The sequence below is a fragment of the Lucilia cuprina genome, chromosome 2, assembly GCF_022045245.1.
Source record: "Lucilia cuprina isolate Lc7/37 chromosome 2, ASM2204524v1, whole genome shotgun sequence".
Lineage (NCBI taxonomy): Eukaryota > Metazoa > Arthropoda > Insecta > Diptera > Calliphoridae > Lucilia > Lucilia cuprina.
Window position 1 is genome coordinate 3,876,580 of NC_060950.1, and position 24,132 is coordinate 3,900,711.

The following is a 24,132-nucleotide window of genomic DNA, read 5'->3' on the forward strand; positions in this document are numbered from 1 at the left end:
TATAGAAAAAGTTTTGGAAAAAGTTTTTCTATAGAAAAGTTTATACGGATAAACTTCTATAGAAAATTTATTCGTATAATGTTTTTCTATAGAAATTCCTATCCGGATAAAGTTTTCCTATAAAAATGCTTATCCGAATAAAGTTTTCCTATAAAAATACTTATCCGGATAAAGTTTTTCTATAGAAAAGTTTATCCGGATAAAGTTCTATATAAATGTTTATTTGGATAAAGTTTTTCTATATAAATGTTTATTTGAATAAAGTTTTCTGTAGAAATGTTTGTCGGATAAGGTTTTTCTAAAGAACTGTTTATTCTATAGTAAAAAAGTTTCTCTGGATCAAGTTTTTTGTATAGAAAAGTTGCCAGTAAAAGCTTTTCCATAATAAGATTAGGTAGATAAAATCATTCTTCTTCGGATAAAGATTTTGTTGTCAAAAAGTTTATTCGGATAAATTATTATTTTGGAAAAGAAAAGTTAAGAAAAACAACTTGTGTATATCCTTCAGATGATGTGATAATGCATATTTTTAAAACAACCCAGACAAAAACCATCTTTAAAAAGCTTTAAATTTATTTCCTTTTTTTATTGACTCCGCATACATTCAAACTACGCATGACAAAATAAATCATTAACGAATTAAAAAAAAATAAATAACTCTCTCTAAAAGTTTTTCTTTTTATTTTCATTTTATTTTTTCCCCATTTCCCTTTAAGCTGGCAAAGACGTAACCTCATAGACACACTATAGATGAAGTGATGGAATAAAAATTGCGGTTATCAGCCACATACACAACCATACGTTGATTTTTAGTATCAATGACGTAGATAAGAAAATCAAGAGAAAACTAGGCAGGTTTTTTGTTTTCGGTTTTTTGTCAGTCATACATTTGAGGTGATGTTGCGTATTGTTTTAGGTTAAAAAACGCTTAAATTAGAGAAATTTTATTTGATGGAAAATAACTGGAGACCTGCGTAAAGGTGGACCTATTTATTAGGATAAAATTAGCTGTAGAGAAGTTTATCGGTATAAAAATTTTCTGTGGAAAAGTTTATCCGGATAAAGTCTTTTTTTATAAAAAGAGTTAATTCAGATAAAGTTTTTATTCAAAAAACTTTTCCAGATAAAAGTTTTTGTAGAAAAGTTTGTACGGATAAAACACTTTTATAGAAGAGTATTCGGATAAAGCCTATATTAAGTTTTTCTTTTTAAACTGTATCTAAATAAAGATTTTCTGTAGAAAAGTTTATCCGAATAAAGGTTTTTAATAGAAAAGTTTGTTTATCCGGATAAAGTTTTTTTGTAGAAAGATTTGTACGGATATTTTTAGAAGAGTATTCGGATAAAGTCCCGATTAAGTTTTTCTTCATAAAAATGTATCCGGATAAAGTTTTTCTATAGAAAAGTTGATGCGGAAAAAGGTTTTTCTTTATTAAACTGTCTAAAAAAAAGATTTTCTATAGAAAAGTTTATCCGAATAAAGATTTTTAATAGAAAAGTGTGTTCGGATAAAGTATTTCTATAAAAGAGTATTGAAATAAAGTCCAACAAAAGTTTACTTTAGAAAATATTTCCTGAATAGAGTTTTTGTATAGGAAAGTTTATTTGGATAAAGTCTTTCAATAGAAAAGTAAAGAAAAGTAAAATTTTTTTCTTTAGAAAAGTTTTTCTATAGAAAAGTTTATTCGTATAAGGCTTTTCTAAAGAAAAGTTTATTCGAATAGTAATTGGTGGAAAAATTAAAACTTTTCTAAAAAAAATTGTAGAAAAAAATTTGATTTAAAAAGCTAAAATGGCCACACTTTTAAAAGGTAATATTGGCTGGGAAATGAATGAAAGTAAAGAATGTATGTAAATGTTGGTAACTGTGTTTGTAACAGGAGTTGAACAAAAAAAATGGGAAATAAAACAGCAGCAACAACGACGACAACAACAACCTGCTGCGATAAACATTATAGAGATGAGTATGACAAAACAAATAAAAATGCGAGAGTAGTTATATGTGAGTGTCAGTGTCGGTAAGAGTAACACTTACAATATATTCAACCAAGCCCGGGGTTGCCTTGCCCCCTACGTAAATTTATATTGTTGCTGTTGTTTTTACACTTTTCTTTCAATATTGTTTTTGTTTTTTTTTTATACTGCTGGCTGTTGAATGAATATCGAACGAACGAAAGAACGACCGACAAGAACAACACAAAAAAGCCAAATAACAAATTGAGGCCAAAAATACAATAAAAACTGTTGCTTTGTTAAATATTTTAGCAGTTCATACAGGACTCTGGTGCTGTAAACATATCCTGGAAATTCTAACCAAAATAATTTGAAAAAAAACATTTAGTGAAGATTTTTTTGTAAATTATAACTGAAATAAAAAGTGAAATTATTAAAGTGCAATTTTTTTTGAGAAAGTGTTTTGAACTTAATAAAATTAAAATTAAACCTTTTAACCTAAAACAGGAATTTACCTAAAACAGGAATAAACTAAAACAATATGAAATTATATTTTTATTTACGATCAATAAATAGTTTTAAACTATTTTTGTGGTTGGCCTTAATTGCAACTGTTGCTTCAGTGCCAACATCTGTTTTGGTACAAAACTCCGAATTGGCCTCAAATGCTCAACAAAATCACGCAGATTCTAATAAAAATCACAATAATAACAATGTTATGACTAAAGGTAAGTGTTTTTTGAATTTTGTTAAATGTTTAGATTTTATTTTTCTAAATAAAATGTTAAAGAACATTATGTTGGTAAAATTTCCAAATGAACTAACTTGGAAAACATATGTTTTTATTCAGTTTTTAGTGGTTATAAATAAGCAGCTGGTATTTTGGTTTTGAGCCTTCTTGTATATCCGTCCGCAGTGATATTATTAATAAAGTTTTAGTATTTTTTTTTGTCTTTATTTGTTGTTTAGGATAATTGAAAAAAAAAACTTATTTTTATTCAAACAAATAAAAAATTATTTGAAAATTGTTTCTAATAAAAAAACTTTAACTTACGTTTTGTATAATAATAACTTTTGTATAAAAACCTTTTCTATAAAAGTTTCCAATTGAAAAACTTTATCCTGATAAACCATTCTATAGAAAAAAATCTATCAGGATTAATTTTTCAATTGAAAAACTATGTCCCGATAAACATTTCTATACAAATATTTTACACGATGTTTTTTAGAAAAAGTTCAAATGGATAAACTACTCTGTAAGAAAATTTCATCCGGATTTACTTTTCTATAAGAAAACTTCATCCGGGTAATATTCATATAAAAAACACTTTTTAAGGGAAAACTTCACCCGGATAAACTTTTCTATAAAAAAATTTATACGTATAAATTTTTCTTTATACTGTATTAAGTTAATCCTAATTATTTTTTTAAGGACGAATTTATCCTTTTCCTATTAAAGTTTCCTTTAGAAAACTTAAACGGATTCGAATTTTCTAAAGAAAATTTTATCCAAATTAAAAATCTCGTTCACATTCTGCTGGAATTGTGCTTTGTTTTGAAAAGGTTTTGACAAACCTTTCTATAGAAGTTATAGTAAGTTATAGAAAAGGGTTTGACAAACCTTTCTATAGAAGTTATAGTAAGTTGATGTTAACAAAAACATTTATTCGAATAAATAAACTTTATTTCCAAAAAAATTGTTTTTTCTAAAAAAAAGTTTGTTTCAATAAAATGTTCTATTTGTTCTAGATTTTTTTTATAAATTTATTATTATTCTATAAAAACGTTTACATTTAAATTTCTAATAAATCTTTTGCAAAAAATCATTAAAGATTTTACTGTATTTTCTATTAGCATTACATTTATTTATTATTTTTTGACTGTCATACATTTTTAATTTTAAGCAACATGAAAAGATTATTATTAAAAGGTCAAAGGTTAACGCAAATCCTTAACAGAAGACAAAAAACACATTCTTAAATACACACAAAACCGACAGACAGGCCCTTAGAGTATATTGTTTAAGAGAAAAATAAATGTTTTGTTAGATTTAAAAAAATAATGATATTTAAACACTAAAATTAATTAAATCAATTAAATAAAAGTCGAAAGTAAAAGTGACAGGTTGCATTTAGTTTCTTTTAAGTTTTAAAAATTATCTTCTTTTGAATCTTCCTTTATCCTTATAAAATAATCTATAGAATCTGTAGAAAGTTTTCAATACAAAAATTTTATCCAAATAACTTTTTTACAGAACAACTTTATGTGAAAAAAAAAACTTTTTTTCGAATATACATGAGATGGAAAAACTTTATCCGGGTAAATCTATAAAAAATTTATATGGATAAGTTTTCTTGTCTTCAATATATCCGAATGAAGTTTTTCTAATAAAAAGTTTATCTTGAAAATGTTTTTCTATCGAAAAGTTTACAATTTTTTATAAGCAATTTTATGCAAATAAAGATCCATGATTCTATAGAGAAGTTTTTAAAGAAAAACTTTATATAGACAAAAAACTTCTGATAGAATTTTAAAACATAAAACTTTATCTCGATTAAATTTTCTGCAGCAAAACTATGTCGGTAAAAACTTTTCTGTAGAATTTTAAAACATAAAACTTTATCTCGATTAAATTTTCTGCAGCAAAACTATGTCCGTAAAAATTTTTCTGTAGACACACTTTATCCATTTAAACTTTTTCCTGCTAAACTTTTATAACATTTGTCCGTTCACAGAGCGAAAAAGAAACGCCTGGTAGCAAATTAACACCAAAGTGTTTCTAATTTTTCAATAGAATCCGTTGTTAAAGTATATACATACGTAAGACAACACTATGTTGTCAACATTTTAACAATTCGTTTTAAAATCGAAATCCAAATTTTATACACATCTGTTGTTAACAAACTTGGTAAGCTCACTATTGACAACGGACGTTGTTAAAACATTACAAACACTTTGGTGTTCATTTGGAATCGGACGTATGCCTGACAGTGGCAAAGGAAGTGCTGCAGAGTTTCACTGTCATCTCCACATGCTCTACATTCGTCTGAACCCACACGGTCAATTTTATTTAGATGTGCTCGTAATCCTGTGTGTCCACTCAGAATAGGATTTTTTGTGGTTCAACCCACCGTTTCATAATTCAAAGAGGCCTTGTCGGATTCTCTCACCCTTATTTTTAATTCAGCTTTTGTTGCGTCGAACTCCAAGAGCTCCCTTACCTTTAAAGCTATTACATTCACGGATTTCTAGTGGTATTTGCTCTAGTTTCCCGCTTTACCAAGACATTCTATTTGGGATTAGCGTTTTAAAGTATCCGACAAATTCTCTATCTGGTATGCGACCAGGCACGTCCGATGATAGTGTATAATCTTCCAATTCGCCTAACGTAAAGATCCGCTCGGCTGCAAGCGCCACCTCATATCTTAAATATGTTTAAATGGGTGGAATATCTAGCAACGTTTCCACAGCATTAGCTGATGTAATGTAGTGTGGCCTCCGGTAGGTTAGTGGTTAGTGTTCTAGTCTGGTAGACCGGAGGTGATAGGTTCGATTCCCAACTGTGGCACTGGTTAAGGAGCGCACAACAAGCTCGATATAGGCCTAGGTGTATTTCTTCTGATTCGATGTGTATACATCCTCCTTTCAAACTAACTAACTAACTAAACCCAATTTGTCACAGTAGAAAACTAAGATCCCATTTCATGCCTATAGTTCTCCTACATATAGCCCAGCACCGATGTGCCTTGTTGATAATATCCTCTATGTGAAGTCTCCATTTTAATACATATCCAGATAAACATTTTGATAAAAAAAAACTGATTCCAGTTAAACTTTTTATATTAAAACTATATTAAATATAAATTTTTCGCTCTTAAATAACCAAATGTCACAGGCTGCCTTTAGTTTCCATAATGTTGTCTAACATCTTTTCTTTCAAATAAAAATTTTGGTAAAAGTAGCCTGCTAAAGCTATTTAAGTAATACAAAAACTACTCTCCTATAAACATTATTGGACTACAGGGTCCTTTTAGTAGTCCTATGTAATGCAAACATTTTTGTTAAAAACAACATGGTCCATATTATTATATGGGACCATGTTGCATTTCATATAATCCCATAACTACGATGATATGCTTTTCAATATATTTGGATTAGTTTTGTAGCAGTTTGCGTAGTAATCATAATTTTAGCAGGGTTTTGTAGCTGAACCTTTAAAAATACATCATTTGAATATTCTTGTGACATTTTCTTTAAATATTGTCAATAAATCCTATCAATTTATTTAAGATTCTTTAAATAAGTTGAAAATTTGTTTTTTTTTTTTTAATTTTAAACATTTAATAAAAGAATCTCTCAATTCTTGGTATTTTTTTCTTATTCTCTTCTATGCGGCCATCAACAGCTGAAAAATATAAAAATAACTGCTACAACAAATTAATTCTTGATGCAGAACAGTATCGTAAAAATAAGAAATAATCCGCATAAAACTTTTCTCTTATATCCTTTATTATTTATATTTATATAAATAATTGGTTGTCATAGAGCCACCAACAAATTATTGTTGCTCTTTTGAAATATTTAAGTGAATTTCACATCATATCAGAAATGTTAATTTTGAATCAAAAGTTTCTTAAGGAAACCACTTGGAATAAAGTTATTCATATTTTGCTGAAAAAACTTAAATCGGTATTTTATGTTTCCTTAAAATAATCTGATCAAATTTTATTGTTTACATTATAAATTCAAATCTTTTTTAATGACACTTCACAAAAACAATATGTAGATATTTACTTCTATTAACATAAAATTAACATTTTTAAACTATTTAAATATTTTGTATTTAAAAATCCTTAACTCGTTACTATTTTTATCTATGGCAAAGCAAAAGAGGAGCATAAAGGGTTAATAGAATTTGTTACAGTTGTTTGTATTAGAGAAAAACTAGGAATATTTTAAATAGACTAGAAAAGAATTTGTTATAAAATAGAATGGAAAATAAACAATATTTCACTTTACATTAAATTTGCATGTTCATAAATACGTTTAGGAATTTTTTTCATCTTTAATAGGGTTTCTCGCTTTAAATGGGAAATTATAAACAAATAATAAAATAACAAGTTAACACAAAAATGAAAAAAAAAATTAGTTAAAAGAATAAACTAATTTTGAAACGCGAAAACCTGATTCGACTAAAAATCTTTATGAAATTGTATTTTAATTGAATATAATGTTAAAAAATGTTGTTAAAAGAAAAATTGTATTGATTTATAGCTTTTTGAATAGAACTTTATCTAAATAAAGTTTGTTCAAGAAAAACTTTAACGATTTCTAAAGAAAAAATGAATTTTAGTTTATCCAAATTAACAAAAATGTTTGCCAGATAAACTTTTCTATAGAAAATCTTAATCCTAATAAGATTTTCTCTTGAAAACCTTTTTCTGGATAAACTTTTCTTTGCTGAAACTTTGACCATTATCCGGATAAACATTTCTATAGAAAAACATTATACAGATAAACTTTTCTATAGAATAACATTCGTTTAAAAGCTTCCTGAATGAAACTTTAGCTAAATAAAGTATTGTCAAGAAAATCTTTTAATGTTTTCCAAAAATATTTGAATTCAATTTAATCCGATTAATATTTCTAAACAAATTAACGCGAAAAAATTGATACAAAAAAATTTGTCCGGATAAGCTTTTCTATAAAAAAAAACCTTTTTTCATTATCCGAATAAACTTTTCTATTGGAAAATTTGAGTTTAAGTTTATCCGATTAAAGTTTTCTAAACACAAATTTTAAACAGATAATGTTTTCCATAGAAAAACTTAATCCGTATAAAATTTTATATAGAAAAACTTTATCCGGATAAGCTTTTCTTTACGAAAAACTTTGTCGGGATAAACTTTGCCAAGACCATTCGTATAAATTTTTCAATAGAAAATCATTATCCGCTTAAATCTTTCTATAGAAATACTTACCTAAAGACAAATTTTATCCGGATAAACTTATCCATGGAAAAACCTTAATCAAATTAACTTTTCTATACAAAAATTGTATCTAGGTGAATATTTCTAAAGAATAACATTACCCAGATAAAATGTTTTATAGAAAAAATTTCCATAGAAAATGTTATCTAAAGACAAATTTTATCCGGATAAACTTATCTAAAGAAAAACATAATTCGGATAAACTTTCTATAGAAAAACTATATCCCGATAAACTTTTGTATAGAAAAACTTTGTTCCAATAAACTTTTTTCAAAGAAAAACTTTTTCTATAGAAAAATTTTTGAGTCAAGAATTTATCCAAACAAATTTTTCTATAGAAAAATATCCGGCTAAACTCTTTTACTTAAAAGCTATATAAGGGTAAACTTTATACAGAAAAACTATATGCAGATAAAATCTTATATAAAAAACTTATTTGCATAAACTTTTTTCTTTAAGTAAATATTTTCTAGATAAATTTTTAAATAAAAACTTTATACAAATAAAATTTTCTATAGAAAAATATCCGGAAAACTCTTCCATAGAAAGATATTTTCCGGATAAATTTTTTATAGAAAATCTTTATTCGGATAAACTTTTTTACAGAAAATCTTTATCCATCAAAATCAAAGTCCAATTTTTAAAGAAAATATTTTTGGATGAATTTTAAAAATAAAAAACTTTTTCGGAAAAAAAATTAAATAAATTTTCTAAGATAAACTTTTCTATAGAAAAATATTATCGTGCTTTAGATAAACTTTATATGAATAAACATTTCTAAAGAATATTTTATATATTAAAACTTTTCTTAAGAAAAAACTTTATCTAGATAATGATAAACTCTATTCAGATAAAATTTTCTATAGAAAATTCATATCTTTTCTATACAAAAACTAAATTTTTTAAAATTTCATTTTGAAAATGAAATAATTCTATTACAAACAGTTAAACTATATTACAGCTTATAAAAATTCTTGGAAATCTATTATTTGTCCTGAAAATATGTCTAAATCTCGTTTTATGTTTATTTTAAATAAAAAATGAAAAAAAAAAAATTGCTATTTGAAAACACTCATACAATTAAGAGGGCACATCCACTTATACTTATGTACATACATGTGTAAGTATTTATGTATGAATGACTGACTGTGTCAACCAAACATTTGCAGTATTTAAACAAATTTATAAAATATGTGGAATAAAAATACAAAAAAAAAAAAAAATAAAATAAACGAAAATTATACCAAATATGTATGTATGTAAGTAAGTATTTATGTATTCAAAAACACACATACTTATCGTTAATAAACAGTTAAACGCCTAAAGTCAAAGTCAGTCAGTCAGTTAGACAGTTAGCCAGTAAGGCAGCCTCTGTCATTTAGTAGGAGGGTTTAGCTTTTATAAAAAAAATATATATATTTCTTGATTCTTTGTTTGCTTATACATAGTTTCAAAAATAACTGGAAATAAAAAAGAAAATTTGTTGATTGCGTTGGCGTTGCTGCCGTTTACGCTTGGTTGGATGGTGAATATTTTTTTCAACAGATATTTACTTCACATTTTAATGATAGAAGAACACACACCATTATACTTATATATATTAAAAAAAATATGGGTTTTCTACTTAATTTTTTATGAAAAACAAATTATTATCTAGCAAATTTTCGCGTAAAATTTATGTATTTTTTTGAAGGAGTTTTTTTTTTTTTTGATATATTTTAGTTGATTATTTATGCAAGACATTATAAAAATGTTATTAAAAGTCCATTTTTTAAATTTAAATAAAATTGTTCTATTTTCAAACATTATTTATATTTAAATAAAGTTGTTAAAATTTGCCTGGAAATTATTTTTGTACAAATTTGTTTGTATTTTCGTTTGTTAAGAAAGGGGAGGGTGCGTATGATTAATATGAATTTATACGTGTTATAAAAATGAAAATGTCAGTTTATTTAAATTAAATTGTTTTCGTAGTATTAAGTTATTTGTTGTTTGTATTGTACATACATACATACATATGTTTGTTGTTAATAGTGTTAAACAAATTGTTATTTCTTGGAAATGTTAGGTGTTGCTTTCCTTTTAAGACTTATATAAAACATTTTTTATTTAAAATTAACACTTACCTTATACGTTTTTTTTTGATAAAATTTAGCAAGAAAGTATATTTTCAGTGAATTTTTGATGATATTATTATTTACAGGGCTGCAATGAAAAATAAAAAAGAAAATAAAATTAATATAAATTAAATTAATGAATAAATCTTAGAAAACGTGAATTTGGTTCAAACTTATTGAACCTAAATTTTTAAGAATTTTAAACTATTTTTTTCAAAATTTCTACAGAATAGTGTATGAGTATGTTCTAAGATCAATTGGTTTATACATGAGTCATTATAGGTTGAAAAATTGGAGTTTAAAATCCAGACAAATCGGCATTCTATAAATGTCCAAGTTTTAATTAAACAAAAAAAAAAAAACGTTTTGTTTAGAAGTCAGATTTTTATAAACTCTTTGTTATATGCAATTCTTTGCATATCTGATCAAATATTAATATTTTTCTAATTTGAAATTTTTTAGAAATAATCAAGATTTTTGAAAATTATTAAAAAATATACAATTTAAATTTATCTATAAACATAATACAATAGTATAATAATAAATCTTATAAAATTTTGAATGAAAAATGATATAATTTTGAATGATAATTTTAAGCAAAATATTTCATTGAAATAAGAAAACATTTTAAATTAAATTTTTATAAAAATACGAAAATTTTGTCCGGAAATCTGAATTTTAAGTTGTGTTCTATAGAAAGTTCTCTTAACGTTTACGTACGTAGAAGAGATCTTTCTATTTTAAACTATCTTAAGAACGAAAAAATGTCAATAGAAACGTATGCAAAGAAGAGAATTATATAAAGAAAACTTATAAAATTTATGAAGAAATTATTTTAAAAGGGCTCTTTTATATGGGGCACTGTCCAATAGAATACTGATTTCTATTGAAAAAAAAACTATTCTCAGAATAGACTTTCTTCATGAAACCTTTTTTTAACTGTCTATAAAAGGTTCAAAATGTTTAAGTTCAATTCTAGACTAAAACTGCGTTAAGAAGAGAATTTTCTATAGAACACTGTCCATATAGAAGAAAACTGTTTATAAAGGATACTTTTCTGTAAAAAATTGTTTAAATGAGAAACGTTTCTGTAATAATCTGTCTATAGAAGAGACAAAAATGTCTATAGAAAAGAATTTCTTATAAATAAGTGTCAAAAGAAAAGACTGTATGAAGAGAAGACTTTAAAATTATACTTTTTTTACTTTTACTTCCTTAAGAACGGTATTTTCTCTAAAAAAATGTATTAAGAAAAAATATTTCTATAGAACAAAACATTGTTTTCTATTGAAAAGTGAATTAAAAGCTTTTTAAAGTTCTTTCAAATTCAGATGAATAAATTTCTAAATACCTTAATCTAATACGTATGATAAATATACATATTTTTCGCAACAATAAATATAATATAACTCATACGTCTTGTATAACTTTTAATATCAAAAGAATATTAAAACTCATTCGTTTGAACATTAATTATAAAATTTCTCATTTCCTACACATCGTAAAGCTGAATGAAAGTTTTTGAAATTTCCTAACAAAAACTTGCAGCCTGTATGTGTATGAGTGTATGTAGAGTATAATAATCCTCGTAAATGTATTTATTTTCAATTGTTTATATAATAAACATATACACGTTTAACAATTTCAATACGTCACTAGATTGAAAATCGACAAAATAACGTCGTAATATAAGAATACAAAACTTTCAAACATTTGCTGTATATATATTTTATATATGTATGTATGTACATTCATATGATTGTTTAGTTATAAATATAAAATGTTTGAATGTGTATTTGTGTGTGAATGTGTAAATATTATATACATTATCAAATGTACATCATATAGTTAGCAAATGAATGAATTCTAAAAATAGAATTCAGCTAAAAAAAGATTTTTCTTTAACAACGACATCAACTCCTGCTACTGCTGCTGCTGCTGGTACGAATGTTCCAGCTAAAAGAAACTTTGCTGGGGGTTTTAATAAAATCAACATTTTCTTACACTAACACTTGGGTCGAAGTATTCTTTACTACTTGTGCTAAAAAACAATAAAAACAATAGGTCCTACAGAAAAATATTAACATTTTATTTAGTTTTGTTTTTATTTTGCTTTGACTATTTCTATTTTGCAGTTAAAAAATAAATGCTTTTAGATGTTTGCCCCAAAAGAATCACACAGACTTAACGCCTTTTTTATAAGTAACAAGATAACAAGAAATTGGTAGAAAGGATAAATTTATTCAGGCTTTTAAGAGCAGTAAGGTCAATTAAGCGTTTTTTATGTTTTTCACTTTTACAATACAAAACAAAATTAAACATTTTCTATAGAATATAGTAAAATTATTAACATTTTATTGCAGCAATGAGTGCTAAAAATATTAGTCTAAATCTAATTTTTAAAAAAATTTACCTTAAAATGCATAATATAACAAGAATCCCTTATGTTTTAAACTTTATTGCCCAACAGGTTTCTACTAAAGTTGACCACACTTTTCCTTTACTTTTTTTGCACTTTATGTTTTGTGTTGTAGAATTCAAAAGAATTCAACAGCAAATGTAAAGAAAATAAAGTAGAATGAAAGCTTTTTCCTTTTTTAGTTTTGTGCTTGCAAAACAAAGCTAATAACATTTCAAATACTTATGCATACTCGCGTATACTTGTTATAATTGTTGTTATTGTAGTTGTTGTTTACTTTTTTTTTGTTAATGCAACGACCTACGCAATTTCTCTACCTTACAAAAAATACACACACACCCATGACTTAACACAGGAAGAAGCCTAAAGTAAAATTAAAGGAAAGAAAGAGAAGTGTAATAAAGAGTGTAAAATAAAAACAAAAACAAAAGCTAATACTTAAACCATGTGTAAGCTTGAATGTTTGTATGTGTGTAAGTAAATTAAGTCGTATGAGTATGTTTACACCTACAACACTTGTTTGTGGATAAGTGTGTGTAGGGTTTTTTTTATTTATTTTCTAATAACAATAATGTTGTTCTTACGGTCATTCTCTTGTTATTTAGTTGTACAATTTTGTTGGATTTTTTAATTGCAATGTTACCATTGTCCCTCTCTCTCTCTCTCTCTTATATTATATTACTGTTATTATTATTATGAAAGTGTGGATGCATGTGTTTCATTATCATACTAATTTTAATTAGTAGTAATTAGTTTTTGGAAAAATTTATAATAACGACATATTCATCTTTATTTTTCTGTGTAGGATTTTTGTATTTATTTCGAAGAAAATAAATTGAAATGTTTAATTGAAGACTGATATGTTGGAAAATTATAGGGAATGAATATAAAACGTGTCCAAAAGTTAAAAGGTTAAAGTTTTCTTTTCTTGGGTCAATTATAACCTATTTTTATTTATCATATTATTAAGTCATTAAATCATATAAATTGATAATAAACCTTAAAATTGGGAGCTTAAAATAAAGAATGTTATTAAATGTCAAATTTAATGAATTTGGTTAATAAAAACTTTAATTTAAAAATTTCTGTAAAGAAGCAATTTTTCTATAGAAAAACAAGTATTAGTGAATAGTCAGGCATAGCCGATCCAGTGAGTAGGGTAGAAGGGGGACCATACGCCCCTTTTTTTTAGGCGGCCTCAAATTAAAACCACAATACATATTCTTAATTTTTTTCTTGGTTTGGATACTTAGATATGTTGGCTTTAATTTTATTCCTTTCAATCTTTCCAAAGTCATCCTCATGTACATATTTTTTTAAACTTTCCGCACTAACCATACAAATTTTAATTAGTAGTAACCAAATGTTGTTCTACATCACAAGCATTACATATATTTGGCGCATGTGCCCCACAGGCAGTTCTGGGGTTTAGTTTCAATTTTTTTCGGGCTTCAAATTATATTATCGAAAATATTATTATGTCTTATTGTTCACTATTATTGACGTTCTAATACTGACTGATATATTTTTTCTATCACAAAAACTAAAAAAAAGTTATTTTACATATTATTGACAAAAATAAGAGATTTTCTGTAAGAAGACTTTGTATATTGGTAAGGGTAAACATGGGTCTATCCTTATAAATTTTTGTAGAAACATTTAGTACGCCTACTTCAATGTTATTTATGTAGAATTAAATCATGTTGTGAGTGTTTATAAGTAAATTTTTACCTTCAAGCCATTTTCCGAAGGGGGGTTTGTATAGGGGCTAGGGTGGCTCTATCATTACAAAATTTCTATAAAACTAAGTTTTAACTATTTTTGTTGAAATACTAGATCATTTAACATAATTAAGAGCCGAAAAGATCTATTTTGGGCAGTACGGTTTTATGGGGGCTACGCGAAATAATGGTCCGATTTCAATCATTTTGTCCTTGGGTATGTGCCAAATTTCATCAAAATATCTTGAAAATTGCAACCTGTATCGTGCGCACAAGCTTTACACACAGACGTACAGCTGGCCATAGTGATTCTGATCCGATTGGTATACATTAAGGTGGGTATAGGACCAATAGTTTTGTGTGTTACAAACATCAGCATAAACACATAATACCCTCCCTACTATAGTGGTGCAGTGTATAAAAATTGTTTAAATATACACTTTTCAATAGAATACTGTTTAAGGTCAACACTTTTCTATAATAGAAAATTTAAGAAGAAATATTTAAGAAGAAACTTTAAGGAAACTTTTCTATAGAAAATTGTCTTATGATAAAAATTTCCATAGAAACCTTTCTTTTTTAGAAGAAATTTTATAAAGACAAACTTTTCCAAAAAGATACTTTTCTATAGAATTCTCTTAGACAAGACATTTAACTATAGACAACTGTCTAGAGAAGATACTTTTCTATGACCATCTTATCAATAGACTTTTCTTTGGAAAATTGTTTGAAAAAAAAATGGTTTAAAATAAAAAAATGTTTATAAAAAGTTTTCTCAAATAGAAATTTCTGTATAGACTTACTTTTCCAAAAAAAAAAAAAAACACCGCCTACAGGTAACACTTTTCTTTAGATAAAACTTTTCTACAGAAACATATTGAAACTTTTTTAATAAAAAATTGTCTTGAGGATATAGTTTTTTATAGATATCTGTTAGGAATACTGTTTTAAATATAGAAAACTGTATAGAAATAACACTTTTCTATAAAAACTGTTTAACAAGATCCTTTTTTTTTTATAGAAAACTCTCTTGAGAAGAAATGTGTGTTTAGAAAACTCTTTAAAGTATATTTTTTTTTATAAAAAACTGTCTAAAGTAGACACTTCTCTTTAAAAAACTACTGAGATAAAACTATTCTTTAGAAGTGACAAATCCGTAAAAAACTTGTTGTAATTAAAGACATTCTTTTATAAAACTTTTCTGTATAAAAATGATTGCCAAAACGAATTGTCAAATTGTCAGAAAAAATACTTTTCTATAGAAAACTATCTTAAGAAATAAGAAGACACATTCTATAGAAAGTTATTATTTTTTTTTTTTTTTGTCTTAAGAAGACTTTTTTCATATTGAAGTCTCCCCTAAGAAAGAACTTTTTTTTAAACATTTGAAAGACGAAAATTTTGTATAAAAACACTGCTTTTTTAGAAAAACTGCTAAGACGGAGACATTTCTTAAAAAACATCTTTTTACAATTTTCTTTAAATTATTTCTCAAAAAGAATTTGTATATACAAATGACTTTAAAAATTGTTGCAGACGGTTTTCTATAAAAAAAAATATAAAAATGTATTTTATTAAGAAAATTTCAACAGAAAATTGTTCTGTTTTTAAGGAAATTTTTGCATTTATTTGAAATTTCCTTTTTGTCTATTGATATAGAAGCAAAGTTAGATATCCCTATTTTGTTCATAATCTAACCTTGTAATGTCAATTGGGTTTATTTGTATGTATGTATCTTGTGATCTTTCGATATACCCAAAACAAATTGACTTGTCAATCAAATCGTCGATCAAACTCTAATGATTAAAGGAAAAACATCAATATATATTGGAGTTGACTGCTTTTGTTTAATACTCTACATTTTTCTATTTATGCCCCTTTTTTAAGCAAATTTATATTTGGTTGCTTCATTTTTGAAAGAAGTACTTTTTTATATTTATTTACTTTTTAACTAAAAGTAAAGTTTTTATGTTAAAAACTACTTTAGTTAAAAGTGCATATAAACGAAACTCTTAAAAACAGATTTTGCTAAAATAAATGAAAAAGTTTGATTTACTTTATAAAACTTTACACAACAATTCTTTCACCTAAACGAATTCCTGAAAATAATCTTTCAAAAATTTTGAATTAAACATTTAAAGGGTTAATTGTTGTAACTATACAATTAGTTTCCAAGCAATTAGTAGACAATTGAACTTTGAGCATAAAACTAAATAAGTTTCAAATTATAACAAAACAATAAGTAATTAAATACCAAGAAATCTATAAGAAAACTCCTAAATCAGTTTAAAAAAGTATACAAAAATGCAACTTATAACTCAGCTACTTTTGTATTTATATTTAAAACATACATATGTACATATGTATACAATGCAAGTACATATTTCTAGAAAACTTAACAAAAACAAAAGCTTATTTAGAGTTAAAAATAGACAACAGCATAGTGGCGCCTACAAAAATATAAATACACACACATAGATAGAAATTATTGTAACAAAACCAAATAGAAAATAAAAAGCTTTTTATTTCCGTTTACAAAAAAAAAAACTGAAAATAGATAATAAAAAAGGATAAAAAAAAACAAAAAGCAAAGCTTAAAAAGCAGAGAGTAAGAGAAAGAGAAATAAAGTTGTATTACAAATTATGAGTTAGAAAAAACCAAAAATTACTTTCTCCTCCTTTTTTTACAATTTAATACTTACACTAAAACAACATTGAGAGTAATAATAACAATAATAATAATCATCATTTGAATTTACGTCAATACATTTTGGTCGTTTTCATACTTATCATGTCTGGTAAACAAAAAACGAAAAAGGAGAAGAAAACAAATATTTACAATATATAAAAAATTGTGTTAATAAATCCTTATATAAATAAAATAGGGACTAAATTAGGATACACTAAGGAAGGGAAAAGTTATTAATAGCTATAGTTTAATTAGAAAAACTTTTAATATTATTTGTTAATAGCAAAACAGTGTTATTAATTAATGTAAACTCTAAAAATAACATTATATTCTATATGGCAAAAACATATTGCATCAGGATAATAAGTAAAAACAAATTGCAACTACATATGTACATAACTTTATCCCTGTGTGTCGTCCTTTTTAAGATATTCTATAACATATGTTTTAATTTATTACTGCTTTTACTTATGAAAAGAAAAAAACAATAACAACAGTTTTATATACATTAAGTATAATTTAATATTTCTTATACATATGTATAAGTGTATAATAAAACAGTGAGATTATTAGAGTAGATTTACACATACACACTTGCAAATTTTATGTATGTATAATTAAGTTAAAGAATATCAACAAGTTGCTGTTAAAATGTTTATAGAATTAAGGCTTAAAAGGGAAGAGGGTATGATAGTTATAGAAGCAAAGGTAGCTATCTCCTTTTTTACCGTTAATGAAATAAAAAAAATGAAAAAACACTACTACATAGAAAAAAAGATATATACACGCCTGGTACCAGATTGACTTTAAAGTGTTTATAATTTTTCAATAACATCCTTTGTTAAAGTATATACACATGTATGACAATACAATTGACAACGGATTGTTGTCAAAAGTGAGTTTACTATGTTTATTAACATTTAGACAATGGATGTGTATAAAATTGATATTTCGACAATGAATTTTTGTAATATTGACAACATAATGTTGTTTGAGAACGGATGTTATTGATAAACAAACAATTTGGTGTCAATTTGGGTCCAGACGTGTATATTTCGCCCCCCCCCCACTCAAAAGTTAAATGTTTTAGTTTTAGGAATTAAAATGGCGCTAGTAGATACTTAAAAATCTTAAAACTATTCAGTGAGATATTTGTTTTAACATTTTATTATTAAGTGAAAATAAAAACCTAAAACTGGCAACACTGTTGAATGTATGTAAAACAATGTATATTTTTTTATAGTAAAAGTTTTTTTTATAGTAAAAGTATATTTATGCATAACAACATGCATACATGACGAAGTTACTAAAAAAAATTATATTACATTACAAAGAAATCCAAATTGAACAAAACAATATACTAATGAAAACATATATATATATTTTTTTAATAAATTTCTAATTATTAATAACTGTAACGAAGTTATTTTTGTTAGAAAGTCAGTTATTTCAATACAATTTTCATTAGTTTGAAAATGTGTTATTATTAAATTTCTGCTGCTTATACAATTTCTTTTTATTGTCAAATATAATTTACAAATGTCATATTATTAATAAGTCGTTATTATGAAATTTAATTTCATTACATATAATTCTATAACGACGAATGAAACAAAAAACACAGAAAATTTATTGTTGGCTGCAAGTGTGGGAAAATTTGTACTTAAGTAATTTTTTTATATTGTCTATAGTGTAGTCTATAGTCTAGTCTAGTCTATAGTCTAGTCTATAGTCTAGTCTATAGTCTAGTCTATAGTCTAGTCTATTGTCTAGTCTATAGTCTAGTCTTTAGTCCAGTCTATAGTCTAGTCTATAGTCTAGTCTATAGTCTAGTCTATAGTCTAGTCTATAGTATAGTCTATAGTTTAGTCTATAGTCTAGTCTATAGTCTAGTCTATAGTCTAGTCTATAGTCTAGTCTATAGTCTAGTCTATAGTCTAGTCTATAGTCTAGTCTATAGTCTAGTCTATAGTCTAGTCTATAGTCTAGTCTAGTCTAGTCTATAGAAAAATTATGTATATTTTCCATGGCTGACACATGTAGCGTATTAGCAATATTCGATAAATTGAAATTATTTATAAAGTATACGTCATGTTGGCACAAATGTGTTATGATTTTTTTTAAAAGATATAAATATCCAGAGATTGAAATAAAATCATATTTTAATAGAATTTTTAAGCAAATTTCATGACAAGATTATAAACTTTAAAAATAATCTATAAACCACAAAATTCTTAAATTTCTCTATAAATACGTTGTAGTTTAAAATGGTTTTTCAATTGCACCTTAATATCAGATTATTTTTAAATATTATAAATATTTTTTCAATCAAATACATATATAGGTTCGGTCTAAGATTTCATTAAATTTTGAAACATACCGAAACATTCCTTCATTAAATAAACTCCCTGGTTCCAATTAAGTCATGTGTAGATTATCTATTTAATTATTATTATTATTGTCAAACATAAGTAATATGTAACCAAGCATAATATACAGACATATTTATGGATTTTTTATTATCTAATTGTAATTATAATGTTAACAGCCATATGGTATATTTTTTTCATATTTATTATTTCGTAATAAATAAATATTTTATCTAATCTATTATGAGTTTTGGCAAAAAAAAACCCAGCAACAAGTTGCATAATTAACAAACCCAAAAGCTATGGAAAGTTTATAAAACAATCGATTTGTTATGAAATATATAAATTCCTTTTATGGTATGATTTTTCAATATTTAACAAAATTTCATAATATTAATAATCTTTGTATTGAAAAGCTAAAAGGTTTTTAAGGAGCATTTTGCAAAAACTAAATATCAATATGTGTTATTACTAGGTGAAGTTAATATTGCATATTTCCTTTTTATTGTTATTGTTAATAAAATTAAATTATATGAACAATAAGTCACAGGATCTTTCTAGTGTCTTTTGCTTTTATGTTATCGCGCTTATATTTTTATGCTGCTGTTTTTTGTTTAATAAATAAAATTGTATTAAAACTTCTTAATTGTATTAACATATTGCTAAAAGTTAAATATAACTAACATTCAATACACTGTTGTTTAAAAGCAAAACAAGTTATCTTCACTTACGAAATTTGTTTGAAAATTAAAAAGAATTATCTATGTTCCTGTACATTGTAAGAAAATATAAAGCAGCTTTCAATCCAAATTAAGTTAGGTGTTTTTGTATCTAAACACCTAAATTTTAAAATTTAATTAAAAAACCTAAAATGCCTGCCCTAATATATAATGCTGTCTATTTTACTAACTATTAGCTATTGTTGCCAAATATTCACCCACTTCTCATCTTTAACTTCTATCTTACTTTCAATGACATCGCTTGTTAATGATGACAATGCTAATCAATTGAATTACAATAGACAGAAATATACAAGAAGCATATAAAACACTCTTCTGAAAATTACAGGAAGTCCTTTAAAATACTAAGTAAAGTACCTAAACTATCAAAAGAACAAATTGTAGTAAATGAAAATGTATAAACGAAAAAGTTTCCATTAGGAAAATCAATTTGCCAGAGGAAAAAAAAGACCCCAAGTTGCTACAGCATAGTTACTTAAACTTAACTACATTAACTTGTATATCAAAGACAAGTAACAGCTGGAAAACAATTTCCGTTTTTAAGAAGAGACAATTGTTATACAAAAAAAAAAACGACAAGGAATATAAAAAAAACTTTCACACAAAAAATTGTATAGCAAGAAAAAAGAAGAAGCAACAATAGGACCTTTAATAAAGTTGTTCCTTGGAAAATGAAATTTGTTTAGGAAATATACATTTTTCATAAAAAAAGAATGTATTATGAATGTGAAAAATAGTTTGGTGGAGTTTTGTTGAGTTGTCCGGCATAAAATTATATCGCATATTGAAAACCAGCTATCTCCACTTTTTATTTGTGTTTCCATTCTAAGAAAGGATATCTGTCTTTTACACAACATTTGTATTTAGAGATTTCGTTTGTCTTAAAAACAACGTTTCTATAGCAAAGTTGCTCTAAGAAAGGATATCTGTCTTTAACACAACATTTCTATTCAGAGATTTTGTTTGTCTTAAAGACAACGTTTCTGTAGCAAAGTTGCTCTCTTTCAACACAATATTTCTATAAAAAAAACTGTGCGTCTTTCAGTGAGAATATCTTTACAAAAGATGTCTGTCTGTCGGACAACATTTCTGAAGAAAACCTGTCCCTTTTTTACACAACATTTTTATAGAATAGATGGCCGACCATCAGACAATTCTATAGAAAGATATTTCTCTTTTAAGATAGAATTTTATAGAAAAATTGTCCTTCTTTCAGACAATATTTCTTTAGATCACGTGTCTGCAGTTCAGGCAACATTTCTTTTTTGCAGAAAACATTTGCATAAGAATTATGACTGTCTATCTGACAACATTTTTATAGAAAATTGTCACGAATTCTGACTTTCACTCTATATTTCTATAGAAAACATAACTGTATTTTAGAAAAAAAAAAACAACTATAAAACACATGTCTATTGCTCAGGCAACATTTCTATGGAAAAGTTTTCTGCATTTTAAACAAAATTTCTGTAGAAAGTTTGTCTGCATTTCAAACGACATTTCTATACAAAGTTTGTTTGTAGTTCACACAACTTTTTCATAGAAAAGTTGGTTGTCTTTTTATACAATAATTTTACAGTAAAATTGTATGTCACTTAGACAATAATTCTATAAAAAGATTGCCTGATTGGATGTTTATCAGGCAACATTTCCATAGAAAAGTTATCAGCCTTTCACACAATATATCTGTAGAAAAATTGTATGCCTTTCACACAAAATTTCTATAGAAAAATTGACCCTCATTCAGACAAAATTTCTATAGAAAAATTGTCTGCCTTTCACACAACATTTCTATAAAGGGATTAATTGTGTTTAACACAAAATTTGAATAAATAAATCATTTCGATTGACAACACTTCTATAGAAAAGTTAATTTCTCTAGAAGAAATTTCTGTCTTACAAACATAATTTCTATAGAAAGATTATCTTACTTTTAAACTGGATTTCTATAAAAGAAAATATCTGTCCCTTGGACAAAACTTCTTTTGAAAGTTATCTAACTTTCAGACAGAATTTATATTATTGTTCATATTGGTTAACATGTCAAAATATCTTTTTTTAAAAAAAAACCTTAATACCACTTCAATTCCAAACTATAAACAATTATCACGTTTTCTTAATTACAAAAAAAATTGTTTACACAAAATAACCTTTAAACGCATTCGTGGAAACTAAAAACCCACTTTTAAATAAAACCTTCAACACGTGTTAAAGGGGATTGATAGCTCGCGCAACTGTCATTGCTTGTTGCTAACTAAAATGTCACCTGTTGCTTAAGAACAATAAGCTAGACATTTTTCCTATTTTCTTTTTTTTTTAATTGTTTTTTTTTTTCATATTATATTAAAGAAATATTATTTCTTATGTTAATTCAATAAAAAAAATATTAATTAACTACGCATTTAATTTCATAAGTTTCTCTAGTTTTCTTAACAACTATTTTATGATAAATTGTTACATTAAGTTTTTTATTTGATTTTCTTTCATTCTCCCTCCATTTTCAATGCAATTTCTTTCATTTACTTCTTGGTTTAACTTAAAACCTATGTAATTTATTTCTGCAGTTTATTATTTTAATTAGGTTTTAATATTTTTTCCCTACATTTTGTTATTTGCTAGTAAGTTTAGAAAAATGTGGGTGTTTTAAGATAATCATCATCACTAGTACTTAAACGTGGGTTTAAATGCAATTTGTGTAGTAAATATTTGTGTAAAAAGGGGTTTAGCATTACTTGAGGGTTGGTTGTTCAAGTAGCATTTACTTACAACTATAATCCTTCTAATTGCCTTTATTTGTTCTACAATATATTGTTTTTTTTTCTAATTTATGAGAATTATTTTTTTTATTAAGATTTATTTTGTGTTTGTGTGTCTTGGGTTTATTGAAGCTCGTTGCAATTAGTAAAAGATTAAACAAATGAGATTTTTACCCTTGTCTCGATTGGAGATTGTTGCTGGGCAATAATTTATTAGAAACTAAGAAAATATATGTATTTATATAATTACTAGGATTATGAAGATGTTGTACTTTAGTAATTGGCCATTTAGTGGGTAAAATTATTTTCGTTTATTTAACTAGCAGTAACAAAAACTTTAAGGTTGACATTTCTAAATAAAACATTTTTTTCCATCAGGGGACAATTCAAAACAGACAGCTGTTAAACGTTGCTTTTATATTTCTCTGTAACAGGGTATTTTATAAACAAGGTGGCATTACTAACCCAGCTGATTATTGTTTACAATTTTTATACATAGACCTGTATACACGCTTATAACCCACATTTGTTAAACTCCATATAAACATAATTTGACAAGTGCTAGTACCTTGTGAAGTAAATCGTGCTTTGTAACTTTATATAGGACTCACTTTCTGAACTATTTTAAAGATGTATCACATAAGCAATTCAATTTGTTGGAAATATTGATATTTTATCTTTGGGACTTTAATTTTTGGACTTATTGAGAAAGAAAATTCCAATTCGTCTTGCAGCAAGTTAATATCCATTGAAACTTTGTAGTTTCCAAAAGAAATTAGACATTTTTGGACCAAACCATAAATAACTCTTACAAATAAGTAAATCATCGTAATTAAGCGGGTTTTTCAGATTTGTTAATAGTACAGAGTGTTGCCATACAAAATAACAGAAAACCTCATTGGTTTGCTATCAAAACAAAGATTTTTTAAGAAGAAGAGAACTGTTTGTAAAAGTTAATATAAAAGCAAATTTAATCTGATGTTAATCCCGTTAGTTGTTTTTGAGTACAAAACATCGCAATGTTGCCATACAACATAACAGATAATCTCATTGGTTTGCTATCAAAACAATGAGTGTTTTTTTTAAAGAAGAAGACAACTGTTAGTGAAAGTAATATACAAATCAAGGAAAACTTATATTAAAAACCAATGTTGTTCACATTCATATCTCTACATAAAGACTTAAGATCCAACTCCCGAAATTCAGTTTTAATTTACAAACTATGGTTTGTTGGTTGTGTATTTACGATTCAATTTGGACAATATCACAGTTTAATTTAAATTTTGATTGTTTTCTTTAAATAACGTTTAACTTTTCTAACGGCAGTCAAATAATATTTCAGCAAATTGGAAGCACTTACTACTTTGGGTAAATAATT

At 25.6% G+C, this 24,132-nt stretch overlaps 2 protein-coding genes across 3 annotated transcripts in view; one reads left to right on the forward strand and one right to left on the reverse strand.

Moving 5' to 3' along the window:
• The window catches only part of LOC111680544 (protein pinocchio), a 106,457-nt gene that overhangs the window by 56,819 nt on the left and 25,506 nt on the right, over nt 1-24,132 (reverse strand). Inside the window, exon 2 of the mRNA XM_046952026.1 lies at nt 10,070-10,148. Coding sequence (XP_046807982.1) covers nt 10,070-10,148 — 79 coding nt within the window. The remainder of the gene's footprint in view (nt 1-10,069; nt 10,149-24,132) is intronic.
• Nucleotides 2,030-24,132, forward strand: part of LOC111681402 — a 28,241-nt gene continuing 6,138 nt past the window's right edge. Inside the window, exon 1 of one of the 2 annotated variants that reach the window (XM_046952014.1) lies at nt 2,030-2,681. In XM_046952014.1, coding sequence (XP_046807970.1) covers nt 2,495-2,681 — 187 coding nt within the window. In that variant the 5' untranslated portion in view covers nt 2,030-2,494. The remainder of the gene's footprint in view (nt 2,682-24,132) is intronic. The other variant, XM_023443170.2, reaches the window with a different exon arrangement.